At 45.9% G+C, this 22,482-nt stretch overlaps 1 protein-coding gene across 3 annotated transcripts in view; it reads right to left on the bottom strand.

Annotated features, from left to right (window-relative positions):
* SF3B3 (splicing factor 3b subunit 3) overlaps positions 1–22,482 on the bottom strand; it is a 50,989-nt gene that overhangs the window by 4,588 nt on the left and 23,919 nt on the right. For all 3 annotated transcript variants that reach the window (XM_073307205.2, XM_073307206.2, XM_073307207.2), the window contains exons 12-23: positions 21,896–22,047; positions 21,243–21,398; positions 20,613–20,768; positions 16,327–16,470; positions 15,322–15,444; positions 13,523–13,677; positions 8,302–8,476; positions 7,083–7,288; positions 6,017–6,173; positions 3,875–4,000; positions 1,912–2,124; positions 232–330 (exon numbers count right to left, since the gene is read on the bottom strand). In XM_073307205.2, coding sequence (XP_073163306.1) covers positions 232–330; positions 1,912–2,124; positions 3,875–4,000; positions 6,017–6,173; positions 7,083–7,288; positions 8,302–8,476; positions 13,523–13,677; positions 15,322–15,444; positions 16,327–16,470; positions 20,613–20,768; positions 21,243–21,398; positions 21,896–22,047 — 1,862 coding nt within the window. The remainder of the gene's footprint in view (positions 1–231; positions 331–1,911; positions 2,125–3,874; positions 4,001–6,016; positions 6,174–7,082; positions 7,289–8,301; positions 8,477–13,522; positions 13,678–15,321; positions 15,445–16,326; positions 16,471–20,612; positions 20,769–21,242; positions 21,399–21,895; positions 22,048–22,482) is intronic.

The raw sequence follows: 22,482 nt of genomic DNA, 5'->3' as shown, positions 1-22,482 counted from the left end.
GTAACCTGGGGGCCCTTGGCCTGCTCCCAGAGAAAGTCACTTCTTGGCAGGCGTTCGCCAGCGCTCTCAGAACTGTAAGGTGTTTGGCTGTGGCCATTCTGGTTACAGACCCTTACCCGGCAGGATTCATCTCCCCTCAGGATGGATCCCCAAAGATGCACTCGCATTCACTCTGCAAAGCTCCACAGAGGAGCTAATTGCCTGCCCCCCCACTCTCCTAGGAAGGGTTACCTTCTGCGACGCTCCATTGAGAAGCCCTCTGTCCCACAAAGCCTTGTTGCCTGTCGGATCTTCATCTACCTCATCGTTTGTGTTGGGAGGCAGCCTCACCTGTATTGACAAAGCAGGACAGAGTCAGCGTGCTGGTCTGTTGCCAGCACCGTACGAACAAGAGAAGGATGCAGGCTAGTTAACCCTTGCTGCAGGGTGTTCACACTTCTCTGCCAGCACAGGAGCACTTAGTTTGCATTACATCAAGTGCCCTGCTCTGACAGGAATGTAACACAGACCCTCGCTGGTATGCGTGCGGGGCACTAGGAACGCTGGGTGCTCGAATGTTTGGGGAAACGCTCAGGCCACTGGAATGACCCTTCTCTTGTCATTCACAACAGTGGGTACGGCTACACTAGAAACGCTGCTGCAGCTGCACCCCTGCGGCACAGGCACTTACTACAGCAACAGAAGAGGGTTTTCCATCACTGCAGTGAATCCACCTCTGCGAGAGGCAGTAGCCAGGGTGACAGACGAACTCTTCCGCTGACCTGGCGGTGTCTGCACTGGGGCTTAGGTTGGCTTCATGAAGTCGCACAGGGCAAGACATTTTTCACAGCCCTGAGTGACATAGTTAAGCCAATCTAACTTCCTAGAGGAGACCAGCCCAGTGTTAACTGGCTGCACAGGAACAGCAAGATAGAAAGGTGACTAATAATTCAGCTCCTTCACCAAAGGGGCCATCCTGGAGGTTTATCCTCACCCCAAACTAAATGCATCTCTTGGCACCAGTGTGATTAAAGACTAAAGAACAGCGTGCACCATTTTATACTGTCAAGTACACAAAGTGGCCAGTGTCAGGATACAAAGAGAAGCATGTATGCATCAATGCAGAGAGTAATAAGACGGGACACAGCACCCACAACATATGGGGAAATAAGGTAAAACTCCCGGTAACTGAGAGCTAAGTCACCAGGGCAGAACCTGGTCACATGGGATGGGTCTCTGGCTGCCTTGGCACTGGCATTCACCGACTGTGTCCACAGAGGCAAAGCTAAGTTGTGCCAGACCAGCCTGATGGAGGCTGGGGTGTAACGACAGACAAGGACTGGTTTGTGCCTCAGCCAAACGCTAGCTGAGTAACATTAGACACATCTAGAACTCAGGCTTCGAAGCCTGCACCTTGTGCACTTCAGAAACTGATTGGACCACCACCAGGAGACACAGTCCACGTGCCACTGAAATGCAGCCCCCAGGGGGGAAAGAAGAGGTCAGGAAGCAGCATGGAATTCTGTAACCAACCCAAAATGCACAGGGAATTTCTGGAGGCAGAGCTAAACACCAGAGCTGGGATTTGGCCAATACAGAGGGCAAACACCCTTGCTCTTGACAAAAGCATCAAGGAATGCTCAGTGGCTACCAGTGGTCAAGAGCGCATCTGCGCTGAAAGGTTTTATTTTTAAATAAGTTCACTGAACTTTTGAGGATGGTAGTTTCTGATGTGCCAATGCTTTAACTTGTTTGCTTTGAATCACTGACGAATAACTGTCCCACGGGGCACTTGTAACAAACCAACGCTAGCTATAGGGCGTTGGCGCTAACTAAACACACATTTTCTCATTTCTGTAGACATACGTAGCTGTTCCCAGTGAATACTTGCAGTCTCTGGGGTGTCCTGACAGTTCAGACACACGTACTCACCACACAGATATTGCCAAACTTGTCTGCTCCGGCCACAGTGTCATAGTCAAGGAGGGTGGCGGTGGTAACCCACCGAGGGTAGGTGTCATCGGCAAAGATGATCAGCTGGTTCTCATTCCTCTTGTAGCGCACCCAAATGAAGCTCTCCTGGACATCTGACACTATCACTCTGTGCCCGATGGTTTGGATACCGGAGATGTAGTTGGCAATGTGCTTTTAGAAAGGGAATTACAACAGTAAGTAGTCCTGATAAAGGACTCAAATGGGCTTCATTCCAACGCAGAAAATCCACCTGACTCAATTCATTTTAAATGACTTTTCTTCCTTGCTCCATTGACTCATCCCCAATTTTACACCATGGCTCCAGAACACGGGCGGGAGAAGTGGTGTTAGTGCAGACCTGAACTACAGTGGCCACTGTGCCCAGTTTTTGACCCCATAAATAAGCCTGTCCAGAGCAGCAGCAGTCTGATCAGGGGTGTGTGTAGGAGCACAGATGCCACCTCTAACATCTACAGATCTTTGGCTATGCCCCCTGACCTCCAGGCCAGGCAATGCCACTTCACAGCTCCGGTCACAATGCATCTGAGAAGAAAACTTTGCAAGTTGTGATGGGAGCCAAAACCTAGGCAAAATCTATCCTCTCCATGTTCCCTTTTTACCCTGTGGGTTTTCTGGTGTGTGTTTATGTGCAGTGGACAATCAGAGGTTGGCCTAAGACCTGTAACTTGCAGGGGAAGGAAATGGGAAGAGAAGCAGCCAGCTAAAGCACTAGAAAAAGCGCTTTGTAGTTGAACTGCTTTCGTGCTGTCTAATGTATCAGCCATGGAGAGCAAAACACACCCATTCCCCCCCCATATGCCTAGAGCTTAAAACAATGCAGTATCCTTGGCAGTCCTAATGGAACCTAACGAGCCTCTCTAGGTATGTCTATACTCCACACTAAGGCTGCGCTCTGACTCAGGTTTGAGCCTAACTCTTTCTAACGTCCACACACAAGTCAGTCTGACTCGGGTCAGCAAGCACTCAGGAGCCAGGTCCTAAGATGCTGCTATGGGGGTGGCTCAGAACCCACGTCCCACTGAGACTTGGGTCCAAGGCCTGTCATTTTGCAGTGTGGATGCAACTCAAGCTGCAGGCCTGAGTCAGAAGGTCTGCATAGTGCAGTACGGACACATCAGCATGGCTGTGAGACCCAGGTCCAGCAATTGTAAACCCGGGGTTTACAACGCAGTGTGGATGCTCAATCGCAGACCCAGATCCCACAGACCCTGGCTTAGTGTGCAGTGTAGACACAGCCTTTGACTTCTGTCCTGGCACACAGCTCCTTCTGTGGCTGTAAAAGAGCGAAGAGTTTAACAGCTGCCCACTTTAGCTCTCCAGTGCGTCCAGATCCAATGGCACACCAGAGCCCCATAGCTCCGCTGTTTCTGCCTACACTCTGCTGGGCTGTTGGCAGAATCTACTGTCCCCTAGTGTAAGGGGTGAAAGTGTCTCCCATTTAGTCAAATGGGAAATGCTACCAGACCCTCAATTTGTATTTAGAGGAGAGAAGACCCACATATGATACAGCAGTACTGGAGGGACTATGCATTTCATTAGAACAAGTGCGTGAGAAACCCATTAATAGTTCTGTCTAGAAGGGAAGCGTGGTGGGGTTTTAAGGTATTGCACACCTGACTGGCGATCAAATGACAAACATGGCATGGGGGAGAAGCAGTTGCTGCTGTGGTTGATTTTTACTTGGTATTTCTTAGGTTATTCTGTTTTGGGGTGTATGTACAGGGCACCCAGAACTTTGGATGGGGCCCTCTGGTGTGGAGTTTATTTAGGACAAAAACAAACACACACACTAAACATAGCACACCTAAAACCCTCCTTTGAAAATGTATCCCCGAGTGTTATTCTTTACTCAGACCCCTCACCCCAAGAAATGGCACCCATCAAGAACCAAAGCCAATACCTTGTTCTCACACTTCCGAAGCAGCTTCTTCTTGCCCAGGTCATAGACACGTAAGAGTTTTCCAACTCCAATTAAGACTCGGCCTTGGAATGGGGCAATGGCTGCAGGTACTTCCTCCACAGGGGTCTACACAGGGAGGTGAGAGGAACACACATTAGAAAGCCCAGTGAGACAGACAAAACCCCCTGAAAACAAATGACTGTACTTGCGCCTTTACTGCAAAATAAAGCAGAGCTGGAGAATGGACTTTATCCAGTGGTTCTGTTGAAGCTTTAAAGCCTTGATACTGGCAATGGCAAGGTTAATCAGAGTCCTTGATGTGTCCTGCAGAACTCCTAACCCCTGTGCCAGCAGTACACTATATGCTGGAACACCATGTTTTATTGGTGCTTATGCAATCCTGGACAGGATACTCCCAAGCCACTGAATATCAGACAGAGCACTTAAATGAGAGAGTTGGAGTTGAGTGTGGAGATCATTCTACGAGCAATTGAGCAGAATATGCAGCAAGGCAGAAAAGGCACTGTCACCCCAATCAGTGGCTTTACTGTTTCCCCAATATGAACAAGATTTTACTTTTTGCTAAATCCAATTCAGATTGCAATCAGCAATCCTTCAGGCTCAGAAGTCTCGATCCGATTCAGCGCTTGCAGTGAGAGTTCTGGACCAGCCAGTGGAGAAGATGTTAAATCTGAGAGATCTCAAGATGTCCTTGGCAGCTCTAATGCAGGCAAATTTTCCTAAGGATAATGCCATATTCTTGTTAATCCAAAAGTATCCGTCAGCGATCATAATGGAAAAAATTAATTCCACTGGCGTTTTTGGTGCTGACAGTCATCAGCATATTTTTCCAGGTTTGCTCACGCTGGCTAACAAAAGCCAGTCCATCCAACTAGCTCTGTAAGCTACATGGTGGACATTAAAAGGCATCCTAGCAGCCCTTGGCCAGGACAGACCCCTCTTGATGAACTTGGAAATGTGGGAAGAAAGAAGAAAGTCACCACATTCTTTAGCACTTCCTCATCCCCTGCCCATTTCTCAACCATGCTGGGAATGCATAGGGAGAACAGAGGTTTCTTTGAACTTGGTGTTGCTGAAACCCTGGAGGTCCATCAGTAACACAGATCACTTATGAGCAGTCAAGTCACTTATGCATTTAACCGAAAGAAGGTGCACAGGCCCATACTACCTAAAGCTGGGTATCAGGGAACCTTCATCACTAAGGCAAGTGACCTGAGAGCAGGTCAGCTTTGTAAAGAAACAGCCACTATGAAAGCTCCTCAAGCATGGGAATACTGCATTTTAAAGGGGTAGCATTCCCCCCCCACCCCCGGGGCCTCAGTAACTGTTCTCTGGGAGCAGGAATAGGGTCCCTACCTGTCAATCCAGCGCATGGCGATGCAGGCCTGGCCCTGACTTGGCCTCAGGTGACCAGGGTCCATTTCCAGCTCTATCACGGACATCCCTGGGCATGTCAATGTCTCTGGACCTCAGCTCCCCACCCGTGCCAGGGATAACCCTTCCCTACCGCCTACAGGGGCGCAAGAATAAACGTGCTCACAGTTGTGAGGGGCTGATACTATGGGGTTGGGGCCAAACAAGCAGCTAGACAGACAGTAACTCTGGGTGCAGAATTTTCCTGCCAGTTCCTCCTGGAAAGTAGACAGGCTTCTCCCTGCTTCAAAGTTTCCCCGAGCAGGAGAAAAATTATGGTTAGCGTACAGTCTCCCCAAATATCTAGTCACTTTGCTAGAGCCCAACTAGTGCCAGTTAGGTGCCCTGGAAAATGAGTAGTGAGATTTGCAGCTACTGCCAGTTGTGCAAAGTTCCTGCATTTGCACTATCACCTGCCTGGCAAAGCTCAGGGCTTGCCCATTTGTCAATACTGGCAGCAGCCACATGAGGGAATGTGGGGCTGACAGTCTATCTGGTATATGCTTTGGAACAAGATATCTCAGGGGGACTCAAACTGTAGTTTAGTGTGGTCAGTTTTCCAAACCCATCTGAAGATTGTCTGGGCCTCTCATGCACTCAATGAGCTTCAATGTGGATTTTCCTGGCTCCCTTCCTCCTCTCTTGGTCTGTACCTCCCACAATGTTAGCACAAGAGAGGTCAGCCCACTCCATGCAGGGCACACTCACCTTGTGTAGGAACTCCAGCTTCTCGCCATTATTTACCAGCTTGTATGTGTAGATAAACCCACCAGCAACCGACCGGGGGTTCAGAATCAGGTCCTTGGCCACTCCCACCAGCACATGCCAGTCGTCACTGGCGTTGGCGAATCGGCACACTGCCACACTGGAGACAACACAGACAGGTGCCCAGAGGTTAGTGTGAGCAAAGTATAGAAACCAAAGCCAGAGCTGCCTCGGGATAGGATCTGCATGTCACACGTGGATGGTAAATCTGGGTGAGAGCTTTGGAAGCCTGACTTCACATTGCTGATTTCAGTCATCTATCCCCCCCACTCAGCTTTACCCCCAAAAACACACTAAGTATTCATATTTAGACAGCAATATAGGTATGGAATATTCACTGTGCCCAGGCAGGAAGTGGGAATCTGGGCTGCTGCTTTTTCTTTTGAGAGGACATTTACATTTTGGACATTTATCAGCAACTTCTTCTCCCTCCTTTCATCTTTCTCCTCCCCCGATGGATGCTTAGCCCATCAGCACAAGAGTCAGGCGTCTCGAGGACTGATTACACAAAGCAAAAAGGATTGACTGCGTGTCTGTTGGCTTGACTCATCTTCCTTGCTGCAGTTCCACCTGACTTCTCTCTTATACACAGTACCTGCCCTTTTAAATGCACCCACAACATTGCCTGGCAGTTTAATCTCTGCAGAGGGGATGCTATGGAAGAGAGGGGGACAGGAGGGAGGGGAACACAAGGACAACTGCTCCTACTTTTTATTTCTTCTCCATCATCTGCACCCCATGGGGCCTTTTTAGAATACGATCCTTCAACGTCTTCTGTAAAGGTCCAGTGAATGCGTTGGCATTAAGAGTTAGTGCCTATGCTCACCTTGCACGACTGGGCTGGGCGAAGGAAAGATAAGAGCTTCGGAGTACAGGGAGGTGTCTACTGGGGTTTAGTACCCAGCCTCCCAGCAATGTGGCCTTTCAACTCAAACGATGGCTGGGCCAAATAAGCAGCAATGTATTAAGCACATGACAGCCAGAGACTATGTCTGGCACTGCTCCTTACCTGAAGGCGGCTTCGTTCTGCTCTAGTTGGACCAGATCTAAAGTATTGCCCTGGATGGGGTTCATCACTCGGACAACAGAGGCCCACTGGCCATTGCCTGCCTTGGGGGCACCAAAGATGGACTCGGGAAGGTTCTCATTCAGAAAGGCGGCTGCCATCTCTGCGGCCAGTTCCCTCTCATCCTCACCTGCAGCCTCCACCATTTCCTGCAGCACACATTACAGCGGGAAGAGAAAGAACTCAGTACAAGAGGGGATTCGTTTCAAGACAGGCTGATACCCAAGTTGCTTGGCGTGGTGAAGATTTAGAAGATAAGCTTCAATGGAGAGAGATCCCCAAGGCAAAGTGCTACTAATATGAAAGCCAAGTGAACGTTAAAGCCTCTGTTTTACAAAGCCAGAGAGCCAAGAGCTCAACGCCTACAAGAAACCTACGAGACCATGATTCCGCTTGCCTTACTACAATACAGCCTGTTGTTATGGAGCTCAAAAGTACGGCACTGTTGATTCCTCACTGCCCATGAGGCCATTGCTTTGGGGACACGGCCTCCAGAACACCAGCTGATGCCACTGAGAAATCTTTAATGAAAACAATCTATTCAACTCCAAGTAACCTCAGCAATAATAATAAAAAATTCTAGAGAACGTGTGATACACAAGCAGGATCATTGCTCAGCAGAATAATCTCAAAGTCTGTCAAGGCATCAGGGTACTGCATGCTGTGAAAGGCAGCATTTGGACTGCGATTTATCTGCTGAAATTATGATTATGCAGAAGCGCCATAACTGAACTAGAAAACCAACCACTAACCATTTGGCAACGTGGAGTCCGAGGCCACTATTAAGAAATCAACAGCAGCAAACAGTAAAGAACAATTTGTCCTTATACAGGCTCCTTCAGAGGAGCTCAAGTGGATTTTCAAACATTCAGTATCACAGGGCCACCTGCTGAGCATTAAGTATACACCGTTTTACACAGACTGAGGAAGAGGTTAAGTGATTAGCCCAAGCCCAAACTGTACGTGGAACACAATGCTGGACTCTGAGCAACCTCTCCTGCCATCCCCACGGGCCTGCACTGCACTCCATCCGCCCGCCCTTCGTGCTCACACCCAGCAAAAGAATTCCAGTCCCTGAGGTTAACATAGGTGGGGATCCTCAGCACTCAAGTGAGAGGGCGTCCAGAAGGACACACATGCATATATGAGCTGTCCTGATTACCTCAGCCATCTGCTGCTTTCTCTGGGCCTTCGTGGCCTCGGTGTAAGCATTGTGGTCTGTCTCGATGATGATCAGGTTGCTGCTCTCAGGGTGAATGACGAACCTCCTGGGGGTGTACTGCAGCGGGAAGGCAACCTGGTTGAAGACTGCCCCCAGCTTTTCCAATGCCAAAATCCTACGTGGACAGAGAAAGGCCACATGCATTTAGCAACTCCCAACACAAGCCATTCCCCAGAGACAGCAAGGATGGAGCTCAGTCTTCAGCTATCATTTCATAAATCAATGTACAGGCCAGCTGCTGTTCTCTCAGCAGCCCAGGCCAGCAGCCTCAACAGATGGGAGAGCGCTAATCACTCTTTCCCAACCTTCAGAACACAAACCCACAGAGTTCTCAATAGCGCTGCTAGATTTTTGGAGTGGATGCTATATCGGAGCTACATGAGAGCTCAGCAATGGATTGGTTAGTAGTTTCCTGGCAGAGGCCAATATCTGATGCCTCAGAGGAAGGTGAATGCTCCTGCCTCCAAGACACCAGGCCAACTGTGCAGTGTTGTATGCCGGGGGGAGTTGATAGCTTCTTTCAACTACCTGAAAGAGGGTTCCAAAGAGGATGGATCTAGACTGTTCTCAGTGGTAGCAGATGACAGAACAAGGAGTAAAGGTCTCAAGTTGCAGTGTGGGAGGTTTAGGTTGGATATTAGGAAAAACTTTTTCACTAGGAGGGTGGTGAAGCACTGGAATGCGTTACCTAGGGAGGTGGTGGAATCTCCTTCCTTAGAGGTTTTTAAGGTCAGGCTTGACAAAGCCCTGGCTGGGATGATTTAGTTGGGGATTGGTCCTGCTTTGAGCAGGGGGTTGGACTAGATGATCACCTGAGGTCCCTTGCAAACCTGATATTCTATGATTCTTTGTAATCCCTTACAGGTGATCATACTAATCCCATGCATTCGGTTTGATGACCCCACTCTGCAGGCTGGGAAACTGAACTACAGGGAAGGGATGAGACGGGCTCATCAGTGGGTGAAGTGAGCACAGAATTCAGGTCTCCTATGACTCCCACTTCCCTATTTTAAATATGAGACCATGCTATATCTATGCCAGAGATGACACAATGAGTGGTGGGTGATCAACAGCCTTTTGCAAATGGTGCGGTTATGCAAAAGAAATCATATTTTATCAGGGGGGAGAAAGGTGGAATTGGGGAATCTTGGGAATACGGCATCTGCATCCAAATGTGGTTTAGAAGCTACAGCTGGCCCAAAAAGTTTCTCCGATGAAAATCAGGTTAGTCACAAGACAAGAAAAATACCAGTGTGTGAATGGCTGGTCTTTCTGCAGCTTGCCTGCACAAATGCCAGCTCATCTGGAGCCAGAATAACGAAGAGTCCCTTCAGAAAGATTCCTTTAAAAAAACATTGAATGCTTTAATATGCCAAAAAGGACAGACAAGAAGAAAGTGCCTGTTTGTAGTCACATAAAGCAGGGCTCCTGAATGTAAGCTTCCCCTTTATTTTCACTTATCTTCCTAATTATTCCCCCCCCCGGCTGAGATAGGAACAGGCAACACAAAAAACACGGTCATTCCTTTGACTTTCAAACCAACAACTCACTCCATTTCCTACAGAGCAGCCTTTTCAGTTCATGCAGCACTTCCCTTTTTCTGTTATTTTACAGCATATAGCCAAATTATAATAGGCCAGCCACAGAACTTCCCACACAGAGAAAAACTTAATTCCTCCTCTCTCCTGGTAAGAGGCAGAGTCATTTTTAAAATCTGTTTGTAGTTGAATTCCTTTTCTTTTGCTATAAAGTAAATCCAACAGCACAGCAGTTCATGGCCCACTAATGGACCTTTCTGGTGGCCTATAGAATGAGGTATTTTGGGAACCAAGCGAAGGGGGACTGAGGAAAGACATTCCATGACAACATGTTTGGCGTTGGCCAGGGCAAAGAATAGCTCAGACCAAAATCACAATGGTGAGCTAGAGGTGGAGTTGCATTTTCTAAACAGAGGCCTATAAAATAAAAAGCCAACCCTGCTTTGCGCTACCGTTGTGGGTCAGTGGTTGTTTTCGACCACTTGACTGGACATTTCTGGGGGGATAAATATTAGAAACGTCATCTCCTAGCTATAAGGGGATCATATACGATACTCCTGTAGTGCCTGATCTCAGATCTGAAATACTCTGAATGCTGATACCACCATATATTTACTAATTGCTCCAGGGCCCCATTGCTGGGGCAGCTAGCCTAGATTCTGTGGGTATTTCTACACAGCAAGAGGTGGGCATGGGCCAGCCTACCTGAGCTAGCTTGAATCCAGGTAACAATAGCAATGAAGACAGCAGAGCATGGTCTTCAAAGCCGGTAGTACAAACCCATCACAGAGCCTGAGTAGGCATTCAGCTGCTCCAAAGCCCACACTGCCTTCACTGCTATTGTTCCCCACGCTAGCTGGATTTAAACTGGCTCAGGGAGGCTAGCCCATGCACAGCTCTTGCTGGGTAGACCTAGCCTTCACGTTTAGTAATTCAATGCCTTTTCTTAACACACAAATGAGCCACACCATGAGCAAAACCCAAACCAAACATTGAACCAAATAAAGCCGTCTTATCTAGTGCTCTGAAAGCTGCTAAACAAACTCTGGCAGCCCTGCTAAAAAGAGCAGCATGGCTATTCCAGGGAATGGGCAGCTGTCCTCACCATGGCCCTTTTCGCAATGTCGCTATCCCACGCTGCACTTTCCAGTGATGAAATCTAAGAGAGTTACTCAACATGTCCTTCAGTCACTCCTCCTGCAGCTCAGCGGGATGCATTTAAATTCCCTTATTCCCAGTTTATCGTGTACTTTCCCACTCAACGATTGTGTATCCTATTTCTCAGTGGTGTTGTAATCTCCCCTCATTTAGAGGCATGAGAATCAGAACCATTGCAAATAGTGCCTCTCAGCTGCAAACTTGCTGAAATACAAGCACAGTGCTCGCTGTATGCAGGGGACAAGTTCTTGTAATAAACATTTCTGCTGTGCATTCTTGTGCATCTCCAAATAAACCAGTTGCTCAGTCTGTCTGTGTTCCTATTGGTCTAACACAGCTACCGACCTTGAGAACCTTATACAATTCCAAAATCTTGAGGTGACCGAGCTGGACACTAAAAACAAACGGTTTGAAACATCCACAAGAACTCGGCCTTGCTAGAAACGTACTGCTCCGTAAATAAAACTGATCTGTGGCTATAATTGTCCCAATATGGTTATCTTCCACCGCACCGTAACATAGTGCCACCGTAAGCACAGAAGGTGCTTTCAGACTTAAGTATTCTTATGTCCTGCCTTGATGAGCTTACAGTCTAATCTGAACAGAGAAACTGTAACTGAATACGGTAGGTATGGAGAAAGGAACAGGATTACAGACAGTGTTACTTGGTAGCTCTACTTAATTCTTCTAGAACAAAAGGAAGCTGTTATCTGCTTTTCCATTCCTCCACACTCCTGCCCCCAAAACTTCATCCATCTGATGCAGTGAGCTGTAGCTCACGAAAGCTTATGCTCAGATAAATTGGTTAGTCTCTAAGGTGCCACAAGTCCTCCTGTTCTTTTTCCATTGGGAGTGGGGCTATTAGCTTAAATAAGGTCAGACTGTTACTGAACAAAATACACCTAAAATTACACCCATTTTGTTTAATGACCTAAAAACTCAAGGGCAGAAGCACCCATCACCATACAAAAATTTCCTTTTACAAATTAACTACAAGTTGCATTTTATGAGCCTAGTGCTGGAGTCTGCATCTTGCTATCAGCTGACAGATACTGTTGCGATGGATTTTAAAATGTATGAAGAAGAATATGATTTGGTGAGCTAGCTCCAAAGTTGAAAACGATCTCAACTATTACAAACATGGAGCAACCCTGCCCCACAGGAAGGCCCTGGATTACTAATCTTGGTAGGTTTCAGAGTAACAGCCATGTTAGTCTGTATCTGCAAAAAGAAAAGGAGTACTTGTGGCACCTTAGAGACCAACAAATTTATTTAAGCATAAGCTTTCGTGAGCTACAGATCACCTCATCAGATGCATGTAGTGGAAAATACAGTGGGGAGATTTTATATACACAGAGAATGTGAAACAATGGGTGTTACCATACACACTGTAATGAGAGTGATCAGGTAAGGTGAGCTATTACCAGCAGGAGAGAAAAAAAAACCTCTCTGGTCACTCAATTACAGACCTAAAAGTTGCAATTCTTCAACAAAAAAAAACTTCAAAAACAGACTCCAACGAGAGACTGCTCAATTGGAATTAATTTGCAAACTGGACACCATTACATTAGGCTTGAATAAAGAATGGGAGTTGATGTGTCATTACACAAAGTAAAACTATTTCCCCATGTTTATTTCCCACCCCCCACTACTGTTCCTCACACGTTCTTGTCAACTGCTGGAAATGGCCCACCTTGATTATCACTACAAAAGGTTTCTCTCTCCTGCTGGTAATAGCTCACCTTACCTGATCACTCTCGTTACAGTGTGTATGGTAACACCCATTGTTTCATGTTCTCTGTGTATATAAAATCTCCCCACTGTATTTTCCACTGCATGAATCCAATGAAGTGAGCTGTAGCTCACTTTGAAAGCTTATACTCAAATAAATTTGTTAGTCTCTAAGGTGCCACAAGTACTCCTAATCTTGGTAGGAGAAGAATCAACAACATTTAGACAATTTAATAAAACAGACCATCTGGAGCAAAACTGGTCTCTAGTCACGGCTTGAAACCTGAAATGGGGCTGCTGAGTATACTGCAGAATGCCCTCTGTAGGCCGAGTGGCAGATCCACTGGTAGAAACATTAAAAATGACAGGGTGGGGAAATATTTGAACGAACTGTGCACCCAACTGGCTTGTGCTCAAAGGTGCCTGACCATCTCCCAGTGGGGGACAAAGCTCAAAGATCTTTTGATCCCAGTGAGATGGGATTTTTACTGCAAATTCTCCCAAACACTATAAATTGGCTTGGTGCAAAAATGCCATATGTTGAATATGAACAAATGTGTCTGCGGTAAAAGAGAGTGGTTTTAGGGAGAAGCAGGTGATGTTAAAGAGCTTTCTTTATCCATGCATCATACCAGGAGACCCCAACAAACTGAAACGTCCCTACAGCCCTCTCCTCCCTCCTGAGAGCTACCAGCGCCCCCTGTTCAGAAGCAGGAGAGTTTCATCAACCTTACCGCAATGTGTTTGTGGAGATAGCAACAATGCCCTCAGGACACTGCTCAGAAGCGAAGCCAGATGCAAACTCTAGAGTTTCATAGGACAGGGGGGTTAGATGAAAGCGGGACTGATAAGAATAACTCAGCCATGAGCGACTGGACATGGCCAGCACCTGGGGAAGGAAGAGAGACAGCAAATTCACCAATCTGGACATGAGGGTCAAGTTAACTCCCTGCACCATTAATCAGAGTGTGCACATTCCAGCAATTAGACTCCTCGCCACTGTGGGCATAATTTCACTCTGCCCAGAGGCTGACTTCAAAACCACTCCCCCTCCAAGGAGCAACTTCCAAGGGAGCAACCTCATAGTTCAGACATCACTGATTACAAGAATGGTGTCATGGCAACCTGGTCCCAAACTGAGTTTTGGAAAATCCAATTTTCTCCACAAAAGCCAATATCAACAGAAATACTTCCATGGCTTTTCTTTTTAAACAACTTTGTTTTTCAATGGAAATAGGTTTCTTTAAACAAACACTCCCTGTCTTGTTGCAACCTGAATATTTCAATATTGTGCAAGTGCATGAAAAGTGACACTGATTAGAAACATAAATGGACCTAACTAGTCTATTTGCAGTCAGTCTAAGAGGAATGCAGAAAGCAAACAAATGACAAACAGTGCAAAGTAAATTAGACTTAAAACTCCTTCAGCTTTAACCTAAAGGATTATTTATATTTCAATTATTAGTTACAATGATTTGGAGATGATCATGTTCTTGGCTAGGCAGCCAGACAGAGTTATACTAAATAATGTACATTAGACTCAGAGGGTGTCACTTGATCTCAGTGCAGAGGGGGAATTCAAGAGATTGGCCTCTAAACAGAAAACATATTGCTCTATGTCAACACCTCTCTTTCAAGGATCTCAAAGAGCTTTACATGTATTAATGAATTAAGACTCAAATCCTCCATAATATGTTATCCCCATTTTACAGACGAGAGGACTGTGTACAGCAAGATGAGAGACTTACCCAATGTACCACAACATAGAGCAGAATCCAGACCCCCCCACCCCACACCAGTCCCCTGCACTAGCCATCACTAACCCAGCACTTCTCAACCCATGAGGTGTGATCCAAAAACGGGTCAACCTGCGGGGGGCTGCTTTCCCCAGTGCCACAACAGAAGGGCTGCAAATATGATTCTAAAGGACTGGATCCTCAACTCCAAATCCAGCAAATATTTTGCTTCAGCCACAGATGACTAGGCAGCTGACTAGCCCCTGGCTAACCAGCTCCAGCCCTCTTAACATAGACAGGAGGAGTCCATAACCTGCTTTGGGCCAAAGCAAAATAAATGCCACTACACATCAGGTAGCCAGAGACTGCGTGGATGCTCATGCAGAACTTTCAGCCTTCGTATCTGTGCAGAAGAGGTCAGCTAAGAGACACTGAAAGTGCCTAACAATCTGCTTTGAGCTTTTACAAATACAGCGGAGGAGTGGCCTGCAGGTCAGCACAGTCACAGCACAAAGAGGGCAATAGATGGAAGAGGAGTCAGACAAGCATTGCTGTGCATCATATCTTAAGAAACAAGGTGAGACTGACACAACCCAGGCTGGTTATGTCAAGAACGAGCTATCTCCCAAGCAGCTCCAGAATGAAGCCACCCGGCTCCTCCTCCTCCTCCTCTACAGTAAGCTGGTCCTGTTGTGCAGCAGAGGCTTGTTCTCCACCCTCCCACCAATGAGGGAAGCTGGCTCACTGTGCACAGTGACAAATATTGACACTACACCTTGACATCTTGCTTTACTTACCGCCTCTTGGCCTTGCATTCGGACTCTGAAGAGTTTCACGGGGCGTGAGCCAAGGTACCTGGTTCTGGTATCAGAAAGATCTCCAGTGACTGGATCCAGGACAGTTCGCAGCAGCACACCGTTCTTTCATTGAGGAGAGAGAGAAAACTCACTTTAGTTCATGATCACAGAGACGGAATACTGGCTGAGGCAGTTATACTTAATGAGAAAAGATGCAATTTTTAACTAATTGGTCTTTTTTTCTCTCTTTCTTTTTCTAAGACTGAGGCACAAAGCAACTTTCCCTAAGACACAAAGGAAGTCTATGGTAGAACTGGTCACTGAACCCAGATTCCAAGTGCATCGCCTCACAGTTCCTCTCACTCAAACCCTCTTCCCTAATGATCAAAGAGTTTACAGTCTGGCAACAAACAAGATGCCCAGGTAAAAATCCTGGGCTGGACTATTTGGAAGAGCCCAGTTACTTTTACCCCACGTAGCACTTATCAAAACAACATTTCCATCTCAGGATGACGTAGCATTGCTTGTGCGAAAGACTGGACAACAGGGAGATTATTGGAGCAGACCCTGGGGTCACGTGCATGGTGCACCCGGGCTCTGCCCTCAAGAGGCTCTCTGCACAGCTGCCCGAGAACATTTCATGGAGAGAATAGTTTCTTTATAATCATCCTCTTTTCAAAAGGGGGCCAAAGCACAAGAATGCATGATTTGTACTAGGCAACATCTCAAAGGATTTGCTTTCCTTTGACCAGTGTGGGTATTCACCTAAAATCTAACTACATATCGGGACTTGTTTAACAGCTGGAGCAACTGGGGAATTCCAGACAGGCCCATACACAGAGGGGAATTCACTGCATGACTCAGCAGACCTTGATATCCTGACAGGGGTGTCCACATGGAAAGTCTCATGCTGCTGCACTGGACAATATAATGAGCATTTAATAAAGTCTTTCAGGCTGAGTGTCTCTCAGAAGGTCTTGTAGGAACCAGGCAAGTACTCCTCACCTGTAATCCGATGTTCAAGTACAGGAAGCCAATGGAGCCCCGCTCGCCCAACTCATCCTGTTTTTCTGCCCCGCCCATCTCCACAATACACAGTGATTCTGGCTGTGCAGGGAGGGCCTGCATGCTCAAGGGTTGTAAGCAATCCTGTAGGAGACAGAAAGGGACACTAGCATGCAATTACCACAGGAGATCCAGCTTTATATCTAAGGAGCCTAAAGGGGACCCTTCAAAATTTGTAAAGAACAGCATTCAATTCACACAGGAAACCCTAAGAGAATTATTTATCATAGAATATCAGGGTTGGAAGGGACCTCAGGAGATCATAGAATCATAGAGTATCAGGGTTGGAAGGGACCCCAGAAGGTCATCTAGTCCAACCCCCTGCTCAAAGCAGGACCAATTCCCAGTTAAATCATCCCAGCCAGGGCTTTGTCAAGCCTGACCTTAAAAACCTCTAAGGAAGGAGATTCTACCACCTCCCTAGGTAACGCATTCCAGTGTTTCACCACCCTCTTAGTGAAAAAGTTTTTCCTAATATCCAATCTAAACCTTCCCCACTAGATCACCTAGTCCAACCTCCTGCTCAAAGCAGGGGCAATCCCCAGTTAAATCATCCAACCAATTTTTGCCCCATATCCCTAAATGGCCCCCTCAAGGGTTGAACTCACAACCCTAGGTTTAGCAGGCCAATATTCAAACCACTGAGCTATCCCTCCCCATCCCTTATGATTTCCTAGTGCACAAGAGTTTTGGATCCATCTGCCTTACCTCCTGGCTTTCCTCAAATGATGCTGCATTTGCATCTGAGCAGCCTGGCACAATGGCTAGTGGTCCTGAACTACAATGCAACTTAACTGTAGAGCACCTCTAGCTAGAGGCTAGTGACCTAACGTAAGCATTCAGAAGGGTCAGAAAAAGTTAGCAACCAGTTTAGGCACAAAACCTATGGGTCTAATATTTACGAGGGCTATCAAATGATTAAAAAATTGCAATTAATCATGCTGTTAAATAATAATAGAATACCATTTATTTAAATATTTTTGGATGTTTTCTACATTTCCAAATATATTGATTTAAATTACAACACAGAATACAAAATGTACAGTGCTCACTTTATATTTAGTTTTGATTACAAATATTTACACTGTAAAAAACAAAAGAAATAGTATATTTCAGTTCACCTCATGCAGGTACTGTAGTGCAATCTCTGTCCTTAAAATTTAATTTACAAATGTAGAATTATGTACAAAAATAACTGCACTCAAAAACAAAACAATGTAAAACTTTAGTGCCTACAAGTCCACTCAGTCCTACTTCTTGTTCAGCCAATGGCTCTGACAAACAAGTTTGTTTACATTTACGGAGATAATGCTGCCCTCTTCTTGTTTACAATGTCACTTGAAAGTGAGAACAGGTGTTCACATGGCACTGTTATAGCTCGTGTCACAAGATATTTACGTGCCAGATGCACTAAATATTCTTATGTCCCTTGATGCGTCAACCACCATTCCAGAGGACATGCATCCATACTGATGATGGGTTCTGTTCGACAACGATTCAAAGCAATGTGGACCAATGCATGTTCATTTTCATCATCTGAGTCAGATGCCACCAGCAGGTAGATTTTTCTTTTTGGTGGTGGTTCGGGTTCTGTAGTTTCTGCATCAGACATCCGAAAGCTTGCTCCACACCTTGTCCCTCTCAGATTTTGGAAGGCACTTCAGATCTTAAACCTTGGGTTGAGTGTTGTAGCTATCTTGAGAAATCTCACATTGGTACCTCCTTCACATTTTGTTAAATCTGCAGTAAAAGTGTTCTTGAAAAGAACAACAACAGGTGCTGGGCCATCATCTGAGACTGTCATGAGTTATGTTAAGTTGCAGTGGGGGAGGTCTAGGTTGGATATTAGGAAACACTATTTCACTAAGAGGGTGGTGAAGCACTGGAATGGGTTACCTAGGGAGGTGGTGGAATCTCCATCCTTAGAGGTTTTTAAGGCCCGGCTTGAAAAAGCCCTGGCTGGGATGATTAGTTGGTGTTGGTCCTGCTTTGAGCAGGGGATTGGACTAGATGACCTCCTGAGGTCTCTTCCAACCCTAATATTCTATGAAATATATGGCAGAATGAGAGTAACACAGAGCAGGAGACATACCATTCTCCCCCAAGGAGTTCATTCACAAATTTCATTAATGCTTTTTTTTAAAACTTGCGTCATCAGCGTAGAAGCATGTCCTCTGGAATGATGGCTGAAGCATGCAAAGGCATACGAATGTTTAGCATACCTGGCATGTAAATAACTTGCAACGCCTGCTACAAAAGTGCCATGCAAATGCCTGTTCTCACTTTCAGGTAATGTAAATAAGAAGCGGGCAGCATTATTTCCCGTAAATGTAAACAAACTTGTTTGTTTTAGCGATTGGCTGAACAAGAAGTAGAACTGAATGGACTTGTAGGCTCTAAAGTTTTACATTGTTTTGTTTTTAAGTGCAGTTATGTAACAAAAAAATTCTATGTTTCTAAGTTGCACTTTCACGATAAAGAGATCGCACTACAGTACTTATAGGCGGTGAACTGAAAAATATTATTTATTTTGTTTTTCACTTTTACAGTGCAAATATCTGTAATAAAAACAATATAAAGTGAGCACTGTACACTGTATTCTGTGTTGTAATTGAAATCAATATATTTGAAAATATAGAAAAACATCCAAAAATATTTAATAAATTTCAATTGGTATTCTATTGTTTAGCAGTGCAATTAAAACTGCGATTAATCGCTATTAATTTTTTTGAGTTAATTTCATGAGTTAACTGCAATTAATTGACAGCTCTAATATTTACCATGGAAAGGGTGATGCAAAACCAAGCCTATTTTAACTGTCTGTTTAAAAAAAAGGCTTTCTTTGCCACAGGTAAATGGATGAGTAGACATCTACAAGGGAACCATCAGCAACCATACTTGAGAAACCAAAGTCTGTGCCTACTGGAAACAGACAGTTTATGATGGAGGCAGGGTGTAGCCTCCTATGCCTGTAGACCTTACTGATTGTGGACATCAAGGAGTAGCTGTGATAGGGGACTCTGCCAAGGGTTCAAAATCAAAGGCTGCACTTAATCCTGATTCAGCAGGGGGGACAAAACGTGCACAAATTTACTCATTCCCCACCATTGGCTAAAAATTCTGGTTTGGATTGGACCATCAAACTTTCCTTGTAAAGGAAATTCTGGAACTCACAGGAAGAGTGTTCACAGGCTGCGCTATGTTTAGCTGAAGAAACAGACTGTTCTAATTACAAGAGTGCAGGAACAAAGAATGACAAACTTTAACTTTACAGTCTGCAGCTTCTATGTGCCGCAACACTGATGGGCAACTTTCCCAAGAACCACAAAAACAGAAGCAAACTCCCCAAACATCCAATCCTGAGCTCCATTCTGTAGCTGCTCCCACTAGATTCAACAGCAGCTCTTTGGGTGGAGTGGCTTGAGAATCAGGCCCAAAATAAAGAGAGTAGGGAGTCTTCCCTAAAAGTACGCCACAAGTTTTACCCTCCTAGCTAGGGTGGGCAACAGCAGTGCAGCTGGGAGGTGTACTTCCCAACATGGGTAAACAGACAAGTGTTAGCTCGGCTTGAGCTAGCATTTAAATATAGCAGTGTGGCTGCAGCGGCATGGGCAGTGGCTCAAGCTAGCCGCCCAAATATGTACCCAGAGAGCCTGGTGGGAGAGTCCTCAGGTGGCTAGCCCGAGCTGTTTTTAGGCATTAACTTGAGCGGAGCAAGCGTGTGCACGTCTACCTGTGCTGGGGATTACAGCACCCAGCTGCTGTGCAGACACACCCTAATCTTAATTTCACAGAATGCCTGGATAAATCTAGGGTCATTGAACCAAGAAGCTCTTCTTTGTGCATTTGCTGGTATTGGTACATCCAAATCTGAGGCAGAAGAAAATATAGCAACACTATAGTACTGGCTGCAACGGATGACTATATGGAAGGTATCTTGGTACTGGTCCAATAACATGACACAATCCCAACTGAAGCATTCATGTAATAAGGACATGGCAGCACAGGAAGCAAACATGTTCTTCTAAAACATCTGCTCTAGGAATTATTTTGGGAAAGTTCTCTGACCTGTGTTCTACATGAGGCCAGACTAGATGATCACAATGGTCCTCTCTGGTCTTAGACTCTACAAAAGCTCTAAAGCCAATGTGTCTGAAGACTTCAGACCAGTTGCAAAGAGCAAAGAACAAGCACAAAGGAAAAAGCAAATCTCAGGATGTGCTCACCGAAGGGTCAAGGGAAATAATTCTGACAGTGTTGTCCACCAACCCGACGGCAAGGAAGCGGGAACGCTGCTCCCCAGGAGGAACGTTGGCCAAGCTCATGCACACCACATCAGCTGACATCTCCTTCCTCTCCGTGTACTCATTCAGCTGTCCTGACTGAGAAGAAAGGCACAAAGGAATTATCAACTAGGGTATGGGCAAACTGGGTCAGACTCAACCACCCACCTCAACCTTCACCTATTGCTCAAGCCAAGGCTCTGGATTTCAAATTAAGCTCACATAACATCTCCCACTTTCAACAATTCTTTATAGCCTGGTTTCGGCCAGGATTGGAAGCACCAGAACACATGACAGAACTACGAGAAAGCACATAATTTCCAGCCTGAGCTCCGGACTTAGGAGGTTGGGTTGCTCCGTCCAAAACAAGCCTTTGAAGATTTGTCCATTTCTATTATCTCATCCAATGACATTCGATGGGCTTTAAAGGGTTCCGCCTAGGCCCCATTCTAAAAGTCCTCTTCCCTACTGAATCCTACTCTGCGGACACATCAGAGATTCCATCCTCACTGAGGCTGTAACCCAGCCTCCAGTCCCCACGTCAAAGCTCTCTGCAGTTTTAAATTCACATACTGGGTCCATCTCAAAGTAGACTAATTCTCCTCCAGTCAGTGCTATCACCACTTGTCTCTGGTTCACAGCACACTTTACAATGGTTTTCTTTCCTGGTGTCTTCCATTCATTCACCCTTTTGTCTGCTCGGATGTGCCGGATGCCATCTGGATAAACCTAAAGCAGAAAAATATTACAGAAGTAAAATACAACTTACCCACCCATTGTGGGACCCAGCTCCCTTGTTTTTCTGACACAGGGGCTCCAGCGGCTCCTGACAGTGACTAGTACCAGAGGCCATTCTAGGTAATTCTTGACCTATTGACTATACAATACACAGACCTGTACAACAAATCAATCTACAAGCTGGAGACTACTCTCCAGTGGGCTCATGGCAGAGACCATCTGAAAACCTGTGTGGGCACAGGACTTAACCGGCTTTGGAGGAACTGTGGACAACAGATTCCAGCAGGTCCAACCTTACTGATAAGGCGAACAAGGAGAGAAGCCTGGATAACAGGGTCATGTTCGCAGAAGCCCACACTGGTCAAGCTTGTGGAACTTCTGGCAGAACCTTTTCAGCATGGATGTCAGGAGCAGCGAAGAAGCCTTGGCCCTGCACCAAGTAGAGAATGGCAGATACAGGTGGACAGGATGTCAGAGGGTATCCTTACCTGTACCAAAGCATCATCCCCCAACAAGGAACAGGACAAAGTGGGGGTGGTACCCAGGAATCCAGAATCAGTCACTTCCTCTACAGTCTCTCCGATAGACAGCACCAGCGTGGCATTTACGAAGGACACGATAATATAGGCATCAAATTCATCTGGTCAGGAAGACAGAGAGGGAAAAGAGCTGCTGATTAGATACAAGGTCTCTAAACAAAAGTGAGGAGACTGTCAAATGACTAACAGTTATTCCTCAAAAATATTCCAACAGTAGTTCTTTCATCCACTAGCAGCACTACGCAGAAGTTCGTTTCAGGAAACACCACACAAGAGAATTAGCCAGCACTGAACCTCAGACCCTCTAAGGTTCAAGATCTAGCCAGTGATTCTGGTGATGGCTCAAAACACAAAGTCAACTTGTGATATGCTGGGTTCTAGAAGGCAGTACCAACTACAGCTGCCCTTTAACTGATAATAAGAAAGGCAGAAACCTTGAAGTCTATGCGTTCTCCATTCAACTCCAGAAATTTAAGGGCCCAATGCAACTCCCACTGAAGTCACTGGAAAGACTCAGCTTCAGTGGCCCCATCCTA

The sequence above is a fragment of the Lepidochelys kempii genome, chromosome 12 (assembly GCF_965140285.1).
Source record: "Lepidochelys kempii isolate rLepKem1 chromosome 12, rLepKem1.hap1, whole genome shotgun sequence".
NCBI lineage: Eukaryota > Metazoa > Chordata > Testudines > Cheloniidae > Lepidochelys > Lepidochelys kempii.
The sequence above is the reverse complement of the archived record's forward strand: the minus strand, read 5'-3'. Positions and strand labels throughout refer to the sequence as shown.